Genomic DNA, 11,943 nt, shown 5'->3' on the forward strand with positions numbered 1-11,943 from the left:
ACAAGCTGAAGCCCCTGGGCACAGCAGGACAGTTCCCTGTAGGCTACTGCTCAGTTTGTCTGCGCAGGAGCAGCCCATGGGCAAGGGCACCATTTAATCAATATCACGCCAAGGGCAAGAGGAGGAATACAACACCAGGCTCAACCCCTGCTTCAGAGGGACAGAACAAAGCAGAATTATATGGAGGAAAATTACTGTCAAATGTGTAGCAAGTGAGGTGCTGCTATTGCAGTTTTCCCTCTTCCCTAAATTACTCAAAGCAACAGTGTTCCACTGTTCAACCACTTTCCTTGGAGTAAAGCCATACACCCACAGCACGGATTTGTGACACCCCGGATATTGTTGATGTGTCAGACTACACATAACAGACAAGGCTCATGAGTCTAAAGAATAAATAAGGTGCTTCCTGGTCTGTGTTCAGCATAATTTGGTTTGCTCTGATCTGATCAGGAAAGCTGGAGAGATGCAGGCAGGATGGAAACAAAGGGACTAACACAAAAGGCTTACTCTGTGCTCAGTGCATGCTTGTCTATGGTCTTGATTTCACCTGCTTTTAAAATCACACATGTACTGCTTCCCTGCCCCGTGAGGCCACCACACAAATCCACTGTGATAATTTGCAAATTCAAATTACCCCTCAAAACTGTGGTCTCTTATCTCAGAATGATCTCATTTCCTGAATGTGCCTACCTTTTAGTGCTATTCCAGTCTTTTCCTTTTATGGATAATGCATCGAGGCTTCAGTAACTGATCTGTAGGGATACACCTACCCCTTATCATCGCATCACTGGCACTGGTAGTGCCTTTTTATAGCAAGAGCTAAGAAAGACCAAAGCACCTCTACTAAGCTACAAATCAGCCACATGGCTCCATTTTACACACAACCACCTGGTAAAATCTGCTGAGAATTCCCAATGACATTTAAGGACACAAGATGAAGTGATGGCCAGTATGATTTCATCTGAGAAAATATAAACCAAAGCAAAATAAAGTGCAGCACAAATACAGCATGGACCCCGATTACTTGCTTGAGCCATTTCTGAAAATCTCACAATGCCCTGTAGCGGACTCATAATTTATCATTCATGATTGTTTGCTAGTTGCTGTATTCTGACAGATATCCAAATCATCTATGTAACGTATAAAAGAGCCATCTCTCTACAATGAATGCATTATAATATTTGCTCATATGTTATAATCAAACTATATTAAATGCATAATAAACATTCTATAGTTATGGTTCTTCCAAACAAGAAACTTAGAGCAGACTGAGCTCAGGCACACACATAGGGGGCAGTGACAGACCCGCACCCACTCAGTGACACAAGCAGGCATTTCTGGGGGTGTGGATACTGGCCGGATGTTGACTGACAGGATGAGAGCGCCGTCCTCCCCCCAGCCAGATGGAAAGGGGGGTGACGCTTCTGTCAAACCTTGTAGCTGGAGATGGTGCGCGGCTGGCTCAGCTCGCTGACCTGCCACACGTCAGACCCGGGCGTCATCCTAGCCCCCCCCTGACACCCACGTACCATCCCCTCCACGCCAGGGAAGAGGCTGAGCGACGGCGGGCGCTCCGTCTTGCTGCAGACACAGACAGAGGGGGGGGAGAGGGAGAGAAAGGAGAGGGTGCGTCAAGAGATGGGTGCCAGAGCAGGGACTGCGGTAACACTGCGCAGCTGGTCGCTCTTCTTCTGGAGAGGGACTCGGCTTTCACTGAGCTTCACTTTGATACCCCATGGACTGTGCTATTGAACCGACTTTGAGATCTGTCAAACCGACTCCGAGTCTGCCAGACAGCACAGAACAGAGCTCAGAAAAATGTAAAAAAAAAAACAATGAGACACAACAGACACATGCACTACCGTGACTGCTGGAAAGCCAGTGCTTAAAACGCAAACACACAATCAGACACTTACAATACAGTATACAGGAGAAAATGGCCAGATAGATAATACTTGCACAATCAATAGCACCATAGCAAGTAAAAGATGATACTGCCTTGAAAAAATAGTTATCTAGGATAATGCAGTTAATAGCAAAGAAATCTCACTGGAGAATTAACACAATTGGTCCACTTAAGCAGAAAACTATAAGTTCACAATATATTACCATCTCGAGAGAAGAGAACAAAGGTACAAAGGAGAAATAAGGTCTGTGAGAGTCAGACAGAACTGTCAAGTCTGCAGGTACTGAAGTAGTAGGGTCAGTTGGGGGAAACAGGGAGGAATGGGAGGGGGCAGATGCAGGTAGAGTTTAAGCGTACCTTTTCCTCCGTGAGTGACGCTGACTGTAGCAACATACAAAACAGAGCAGCACGTGCACAGAGAGCAAGACAACAAGAGAGACAGAGATTAGAGATCTCTACATTATACACAAACACGCACATGTATGCATGCGTGCAAATGTACACCGCACACACATACATACTCACATACAAACACACTCACATACACAGATATATGCACATGCATGCTCGCATGCATACACACACACACACACACACACTCTATGACTAGACAGAACAAAGGAGCAAACAGCACAGACACAGGCTGAGGAAACCTCATTCCTCAGGAGAGATGCCTCCGGAAAGCTAATAGCAAACCTGCTGCACAGGCCGATACCACATGACCCCACTGCGCTACTATTATTACAAAGATATGGCCCCTCTTGCTTTCTCACATCTAGCTCATGTTATTTTAGCTCCATTAAAATCATTTTTGCTGGGCAGATGCAGCACAATCTTAATTAGCAGCTTCATACAACATCTTATAAAACATGCCATTTAATCTTACATGATTTGTAATTGAGAGGATTTTCTTACTCTGACTAGATAAAGCAAAAACAAAGCTAAAAATGTATTTTGAAATTATGTAAAGAATGGCTTATGAGAACAGACAAGTAAATACTTTACCACTTGTAAGATACCAGTAAAATGCAGGGTAAAGTGAATGCTATATGCACTATAAGAGCTGGACACTGAAGAGCAGAAATATGCCCCATTTTAAATTGACTGCCTAACTCTGCAAGGAGTTACCAGACTATGAGGTAATGTATGGTATCTTCATCACCATTGTCAAAATGGCCCATGCTGCACACTCTGAATAAGAAGGCAGCTACACATCAGATGTTATTTTATGAGCTTTTTATGGGTACAATGCACACTAACATCACACAGGCAGGATAAAGAAAAAAGGATCAGCACACACACAAAAATAAAGGTACCCCGGGAAACCAGAAAAGAGTCAACACAGGATCAAAATAGCCTGATATTTTACACAATGTTCACTACACTAGAACTGCACTAATCAAACCCCCACTGCTGAGTGTACTGACCAGGGCAAAGGCTTCTATAGAGTAAACTGAATGCAAAGCTGTTTCATGAATGAGTGAAGCACAATTAGACGCCATTGTCTGTATGTGGCCTACTTCTGCTAGAGGCAGGAGTCTGAGAGAGGGGTATAGCAGCTACAGTTGAACAGCCGCAGCTTATGGGAGATTTTACTATGAGAGATTACAATGAGAGTTTTTATGAGAGATTAGAAGAGATTTTACTAATGTTGTATCTCATAAAAATGTGCCCCACAGTTTATTACTCATAGTCCCTGACTGCGAACAGTGGAAACGGTATTGGAATGTCAGCTTGAAGGTTACTGCAGACATGCACACAGTTTTATTCACTGCATTTTAAATTTTCATTTTCAGTTCAATCAACCTCCAAACAAAAAGAATACATTTGATGAAGTGTTCTGCTGAGCTCTTTTCGTCTACTTATTTCACGTCTCAAGCCATGTGACTAAAAAATGTGTGAGCCCACCACATGGAGATGAACTTCAGCTCCTTCCATGGCACATACAATGTGGCGTAGAGTGGATTCACCGTGTTCTGACCCTTCCCTGTCTTTGTTCTGCAGTCAGCTTACTTGCAGCATACAGTTACAGATTCTGCTCGTAAAACAAAACCAGCCTGTTCCTTACGTTCTTCCACAGCCGATGCCCTCTGATTGGCTGTTGCTCCCAACCTGTTGCATCTTGGACCTTTCAATGTGTTCCACATACGTCTGAATCATCTGCGACAGACGTAAACATAAGACACAGACATCAAAGTGAGTGCCAGGAGGTCACCTTGTCCAGTACAAGAATGTTGATACAGAAAATATACTAATTTACATGTGGGTAACAAGTAACTGTAACTACTCCTCTATTGGTGAATAATTCATTAATTTTCAGGGGAGAAATACTCCAGGAAGTTAAGACCTGATCAATATTAGATAAACTGATGATGAAAATCCTGGCCTGGTCTCCGCAGCTGAGTATTTCACCAGGTATCGCTGTAGAGGGTGCGAACATGACAGGGTCTGGTCTCTGTGGTGTCTTATTAAGGTGAACACGACAAGGCCTGATCTTGGAAGTGTCTTGTTGGTGAGGACACTACAGGGCCTGGTCATGGTGGGATATGGCATGGGTACCTCTGTGTGCCGCTGATGGAGAGCATTGTACTCTCTCTTCATGTCTGATTCCCGCTCTTCTAGTCGGGATACTGGGAGAGAGGAGAGTAGATTAATTAAACCCCTTTCTCCACCACAACCTAGAGTCTGTCTGCATCAAATGAGCGGAACAGGCTTTCTATTCATGAGTGTGCAAAACTTAAACATTATAATCATGCAGTGACAACATGAAGGCATGCGTTATTTTCCAGGTGTATGGGGTCATGTGGCATCTTGATAATGTTGCCTGCTTCCTCAATGTGAAGTAGGAGGGCTGAAGCCAGCACAGGTTTGAGCCCAGCACAGGCTGCATGTGGCTCAGTTCTTAAAATGGCTCTTTCAGACACTGGTATCCCATGGTCTCTGTTTCTGATATCTGTGCAACTATTACTTCAAGGGGCAGAAGACAAGTTGCAGGGCCATAACAACTCATTATAGAAACACATTGAACCATCTACTGAAGCCCTGCAGCATTTCTTTCCATGGCAATACGTATGTAGTAAGTAATATGATGTAGCCATAGCCACAAATTATTGTCCAGATTAACAGTGTAATGTCATGTTATTTAGCTGAAAAATACATGGCACATAGATGAACAAGGCATTCAGCATGTGGGTCTTCTGAGTGAGTTTGGCGTGGGTTATAATAAGTGTCTGACATGGAGCCCCAGCACAGCCAACAGTGTTGTGAGCTACGGATTCAGCTGTCCACTCACTCTGGTCTGCGTAGTTTTTGGTCTTGAGCTCCAGCTGCTTGCTGTGCAGTTCCAAGCTCTCCAGCTGAGTCTGCAGTTCCTTCTTCTCCGCTTCCAAGGCATCTTCAAACTCAATGAACTTCTGCAAAAACAGAAGAGACTCACAGTCACAATGTTTAAGAGGGAGCTTACAGTCCCAGGTTGTGCCATTACTACTGTGTCAACACAGCTACACACAACAGCAGAAAAGAGCTGTCTTGCATCACAGCTTTTAACAGCAAAGTTACACATTTTCCTTTTGCTTTCACAGAAGACATCACAACATATGATGACAGTTTCAATGGTCAGAGAGAGGTGATCAGGTCATACATTTTAATTTACCAGTAGACAGAATGATGGATCAGACATGCTACATATGCACGACATGACAGCTATTGTAAATGTAGTTTACAGGAGTATGTTTGGCTACTGTATTAATGTCAATAACAGGAAGAAGTTCTGAGTTATTAGGTTTTTATGTCACTTCTGTTGAACTTTAAAAAGTTTTTCAAATATTTCCAAGCTCATACACTGGGGTCCTTTTCTGCTTTGGCAGTAATGCAAAATGCTGTTATTCTCAAATTGCTGAAATTGTATAATACTCTGGTAAGATTCTCTACCGCCCAGATTCAGACTGGCTGCAGGGGAGCCCTGAAGCCAGGATTCTGCCATCACATTCTTCTCAAAAAAAAAAGGGCACTGTTGGAGAAGTTCTACATAAGCAAGAATTACAAGGTCGAAGTGACTGCAGTTGTGGAGTACTCCATGTGCTGCCTACCATAGTAATTCCGCTAAAAGCCTGCTGCAAAAGTGAGGCCAACCCACTGGTATAAAATTGAAATCCAATACCAGCTGTAAACAATACAAAAGAAGCTTGGGCATTCCATTGTGCATGGGTACACCGCCTAAAAATACAACAAATAACACTGAGGTTGGCATTGTTATCAAATAAATAATTTTTCTTAAAAGTTTTTTGACCATTCCGATCAGTTATTTTTAACAGCATTTTGACCCTGGGGACAGGTATATATGACATTCTCATCATTTCGGTCACATAGTGAAAAAGGTTGTATTCTATTGTTTTCTCTTTATTTCAGATGCTCCTTCCCATTTAAAATGAGCCCAGTTGTCTTTATTAGTAATTACAAGCAGGGAGTCTGGTTACAGTTCCTGGTGCTCCTAATGCAGTATTGATTTCTCATGAACCCTCCCCCTGCCGCACCCCATCCCCCACCATATCCTGCTTGCCGGACAAAGTCTTTAATCTTACGCAGAAAACAAGGCTGGTTTTGCATATAATCCTGTTTCATGACTCACTCACACACTCTTTCACACACTCTTTCTACTGCACCCAGAACCAAGGGAGCCCAGTCAGCTGATTGCTGAAGAAGAAGGTGATGATGATGGGTATCATAGTAGGTTTTAATAATAACCTTCATTATTTAATGCAAATTAACTGAATTAAACATTCAGTTAATTTGCACATTTATTCAAGGATATTTCTGACTTGAATGAAGGGTCAATTCCCATGCAGTCAGTGTCCTCGCTGCCAGCCAGACACTAACAATACATTCCATATTCAGCAGCCTTTACTTTGGGCTTAATCTGTGAATACCTGTATATGTTTATGAAAATCACATTATAAAATATTGAATAAGTGCATATCTACCATTATTTATAATATCTACCATAGTATCATCATACATCAAAATCAATACATGCATGCATGTTGTTTCAAATGACACAGTTACAAATGAGATGTTTGAACTAAACAGCCTTTTCATCACTCTCAGGGTAAACAGACTGAACGGCATGCATTTCCCCTGTCTTCACCATGTGCCTCAGACCAAAGGTGCTTTCTCATAGATCCTCAGAAACTAACTGCCCCTCCATTTGTACATAATGTGTGCATGTTGGGGCTAATGTGGAAGTTGAAAGGTACATTTATGACCCTCTCATGAGTCAATCAATAGGTAAGCTTAAACTGTTTCTGTTCAATTTCTAAAATACTGATATGTTCTTTTTCTGAAAAAAGTGGCTTAAAAAAATAGACAACAGCTAGATATTTTGCTAATATACTATGCATCCTTTTCATTGTATTTGACAATTAATTAAACAAATTTACAGTGACATTTTGTAATTACAAACTATTGAGTTACAGTTCCTGACATGTAGTACTGGCTGCAGGAGGTTATAATGTGGCCCAGCAGTATGGTGCTCATCCAGATACATGGAGCAGAGCAAGTAGGAAGAATGGTCTTGGCTGCACATTGTCTGTTTTGGGGGGTTTAGCACTCCTTTTTTCAATAACACAATTGATGTGCCTGAAGTAAGCCTTCTATGTCAATAAGAAAGCATATGGTGTGGGAATGATATGTTTCTGACCAGTGTATCTGCATGTTAGGAACTTTAGTTCAAAAGGGCAGCTATACTACAAATCTCTAGGGCAGCAAAAGGACAACATTTAACCAACATGAAACCAAACAAATTCGTAAAACCTTGTTTCACACCTGTGTGACACACCAGAAGGCCACAGGCTACAACTGAAGTGCCAAATATGAAAAGTGCCTGAACCTGAAGGTCCAACAAAAAGGTTTTTTTCTTGCTGAAATATGCTTAATTCTTGCTTAGTATCTATCAAGATCTACAAGTCAACAATAGGAAAAAGGTGAGATGTCATCCCCACATGGCATGTTTTACAACAGGCTTCTTGGCTAAAATTGCTCAATTAGATTGAGATGTAACTGCAAACAAACATCTCTTTTACCTACATTAATGCATTAATACTTTTGCTTTTTGGTATTAGTAACTAGACTGCTGAATAATTGTTTCGCATGACCCACTCATTGATATAATTATTTTTAACATATCTTCTGTGTCATGCAAAAATGTGTGTTTACCATAGCTTGATCGATTACTCAATCACTGGTAGCTTTTTTCCTGCCATGCCCTGATGAGGCTGAATTAATGTCCACAGATATACCATATTGAGGACCATTCGTGTACATTCAAGAGATTCCCATGAATAGAAAAATTCACTGATACTGTATTACACGGTACTACACCGGGGGTAAAAGCTTGTACCGTGAACTCAGAACAAAAGCCATATTTTGAATATGTATTTCAGCATTCAAGCACAATGCCCTTTTCCCAGCTGTCTCAGGACATAAGGCTGATCAATGGCTGTCCTGAGTGGCAGAGACCAGGGAGGGGAACTGCGGGAGGAAGGGTCAAATGCTTTCACATAGTAGTGGATCAGAGTTTCCAAACCCAAAATTTTAAAATATTTTTTCACGGGATAATATGTGCATTGTTCCAATGAAATGGACTCTAACATCTATGGGAGGTGGGAGGTGACTGAAAATTCCAAAAATAAGTCAAATTAATTTCTGTACAGTATCCATCTTAATGGGATTATCATAAATCTCTTGCAGATCACAACACAGTCACAGAATTGTAAATGAAAATCTGAAGCATAATATTGCCAATATCAGTCAAAAACTGAACCGCTTGCAGGGAAAAACACGGGTAATGCAAGGGTATTTTAATCCTTCTGACTTCATACATCTGGTACCCATGCCATCCCCTTTCTGACATGTGGATCTTTTACTTTGGCCACAAAGTAGCAACATTTTAAGAGTTACTTCCTAGTGACAACCAAAAGGTAAAATGGTCTATATCTGCAGCCACATTTCAGTTTAAACTGTGCAAATTTATTAAGAGCGACGATCTAGCAACCAATTTAACTTAATATCTTTAACTTAACTGAATTAATATTTGCTGCTTGTTCAAATCTATCAAAGGGTTATATCCTCATTCAATAGCACAGACTTAGCAACGTGGCCTCTGGACCTAGAGGCAAGGGAAAATATGCAAACAAAATGGTCACAGAATGATGATGCAATCGTATTATTGGAAACAACAGGCCAACAATGACTTTGTGGACAGAGATAGCACAGGTTTTCACATTACAGTGGAAAACCACAGCAGCCTTAGTGGGTACCACTGGCTGTGCCCTGTAACTCCTCAGTGTTCATCACTGCCAGTGTGAAAGGAAATCGATATCACGCTGTCTTCGTACGAAGCACTGTGACCTGCTGTGCCTGGCACGGTGGTTTCACAACGCGACACTGAGGAACTAGCCTGTGTACCAGCTGTATACCACCGCTGCAGACTTTCAGCCGTTCCTCATATTGGAATCTGCCAGACAGCATCAAATGCGTCTTTATTTTGAGGATGCGCCACTGAACAGTGTACAATTAAGAGAAAGAAAACATCATCTTGTTCGCGACAGTCTGAATTACTTTGGGACCATCACAATAATCACTTCAACCGAAAAAGCAAAAACTGTGTCAAGACAAAGGTCTCAGTAAATAAATTCATAAGGTCCAAGTACCAAATGTTTATCCAGATGGCCTTAGCCCATTAAATATTATTTTCGCCCCATGTCTGCAAGTAAGACCATGTCCCAATCACATGTTCATTTAACTTAGTGAGAGCACCATGCCTTTGCAGTGTATCAGGCACAGCTGTGTTCTTGAGTGTGACCCATCCCCCTGGTATGACAGGGGTGAATGGTTGCATCAGTTACAGCTCCCCATAGCCACAGAAACAAGTCAGACAGAGCTAAAGCAGAGTTAGACCCCATCATCTCAGTTGCAGCGACAGTGTCATTATTGCCTTCCAAAGCTCTTTCCTCATTTTACATTGCATCTGGTCAGTAGGGGAGGATTATAGCTGATTTCTGATGTTTCTGGTAAACTACATGTGTTTCTGTGGGAGGAGGGGACCCTTGGGTGGGTGACACTGAGAGCCTGAGACAATTATCATAGAATTACCACCCAAACATCTGTGAGGGAGATGTCAAAATACAATACAATATTTTTAGTTTTGCTAAACATTCATTTATGATTGCAAAATGTGAAATAAGTATTGCAATAAGGATGAAATAATATGTTTACTATTGTTCTGATCAGTTCTGGGATATACCTTTATGGCTTCATTACACATTTTTCAGCGTGTCTATATAAAGACAATGACACAGTTAAATTAAATATTTGCTTATTTAAATACCGTGGGCTCTTGTCTGTATCCTTAAATTATCACTTAGCCCTCTAAAAGTGATAGATACTAAATGATGATGCAATAATTCCAAAATTAGGATTAATAAAACAGCACCGCACCTCTTCAGCTTGTTTCCGTAACGCCTTCTCGCGCTCGTATTGGGTAATCAGCTGCTCGTTGTCCTCCTTCAGCAGTTCAAGTTCCACCTCGTGCTCCTGGTTCTCCGTAAGTACCGAGTCCAGGTTCTCCAGCACATTGACCACCAATGGCATTAGCTCTTTCACTACCTCCTCATCGTAGCTGCGGATCAGTCGCTCGAACTCCCGATAGATGCTGTTGGCCAGGCCCGACACACGCTCCGACATCACAGACACGGAGCCATAGTCGTCCTGGTACACCACCTCGTCAATCTGTAGCTCCATCATTTTGGCAACAGTACCTGGTTACGGCTGCTCAATGCAGCACAGCTGATTTTCAGGAAAAAAAGCTGTCTCACGAAGGAGAAATTGGCTTTTGTCACTAGTCCTGTATCAAATCAGGTTTTTAAATTGCTGTTGCTTAATGTATTACTTGTCTTACTTTTTAATAAACTATCAATATACTTGTTATTATCATTACACGAGAAGCCTCCATTTAAGATACACAGGTGGATGCGCAGCCGAAATACGCATTTCGTCTTATTTCTGTTATTTCTGAATTCCTTAACCGAGGATACGTGAATATTTGCTCGACATGTGCACTGAAATCATTTCGCCTTTTGTATTTAAATGGATGCTAAGCACAAGCACTGTGCTCTCCGTTTCCCTGCAGCCACAGCCTTGCTGAAACCTCCCTATGCGCACCCCGTTAACGCTTTCCTGCCGATGCCAGCATCCATTTCCAGATGAAATCGGTTCGGTTTGTTTCGACCCATCTTTCAACTATATTACATACTAACATAAACAAATAGATTCCCTCAACAATACTCCTGCCGCTCAGCAGCAGCCATGTAGGCTATGTCAGCCACCGCAGGGAGAATAATCAGAAGGAAAATAAATAAATAGAAATCCGAAACGCCACAATGCAGCCGACTCTCCCCCAGACAAACCCGCTCTCCATCTAAATCATTTTATTGTGTTTTTTGATGCGACTCCTCTTCACCGGGTTGGACCGGGCAAGCAATGTCGTGTCTGTGGAGCGATCAGGACCCTCCCAGGCTTGATGGAGGTGCCAGCTGACCGATCAGGGGTGACGTCACGCTGTCTGCATTGAGCAGGCTCGAGCAGTGATGTCTCACAGTGGTTCCCTGCAGCAAACTGTGGAGCCTCGTGCCTCGACTAGCGCGTAGCATGCGTGAAAAAGCTGGAACTTTTAGACAATGGATTACCCTATGTCTACTCTGTGTTCGCGTCATTATATTGGATAAATGCGTCGCGTCATAAATGAAACATTTTTAAGTTTTTTTGCTAAAACTGAATTGGATATAGTTATTTTCAGACTTTCACTACACTATAAATGTTTATAACCGAAACAACGTCATAAACAATAGCACAATTTCTAATAAAGGACAGATATTCAAGGATCATCTCTTTAGTGTGAATCGATTTATTTAATATCTGTGGCGCTTTGGCTTAATCTTTGCATTTTGTTCCCAAATTGCATAAAACCGTATGAAGGCTCTTGT

The 11,943-nt window shown here is 41.9% G+C and overlaps 1 protein-coding gene across 1 annotated transcript in view; it reads right to left on the reverse strand.

Annotated features, from left to right (window-relative positions):
• LOC118771705 (C-Jun-amino-terminal kinase-interacting protein 3-like) overlaps positions 1–11,458 on the reverse strand; it is a 33,147-nt gene extending 21,689 nt beyond the window's left edge. The window contains exons 1-5 of the mRNA XM_036519744.1: positions 10,400–11,458; positions 5,199–5,319; positions 4,466–4,536; positions 3,975–4,066; positions 1,434–1,581 (exon numbers count right to left, since the gene is read on the reverse strand). Coding sequence (XP_036375637.1) covers positions 1,434–1,581; positions 3,975–4,066; positions 4,466–4,536; positions 5,199–5,319; positions 10,400–10,705 — 738 coding nt within the window. The 5' untranslated portion in view covers positions 10,706–11,458. The remainder of the gene's footprint in view (positions 1–1,433; positions 1,582–3,974; positions 4,067–4,465; positions 4,537–5,198; positions 5,320–10,399) is intronic.
• Positions 11,459–11,943: the final 485 nt, after the last annotated feature.

This window comes from Megalops cyprinoides, chromosome 1, assembly GCF_013368585.1.
Source record: "Megalops cyprinoides isolate fMegCyp1 chromosome 1, fMegCyp1.pri, whole genome shotgun sequence".
In the NCBI taxonomy this organism is placed as follows: Eukaryota; Metazoa; Chordata; class Actinopteri; order Elopiformes; family Megalopidae; genus Megalops; species Megalops cyprinoides.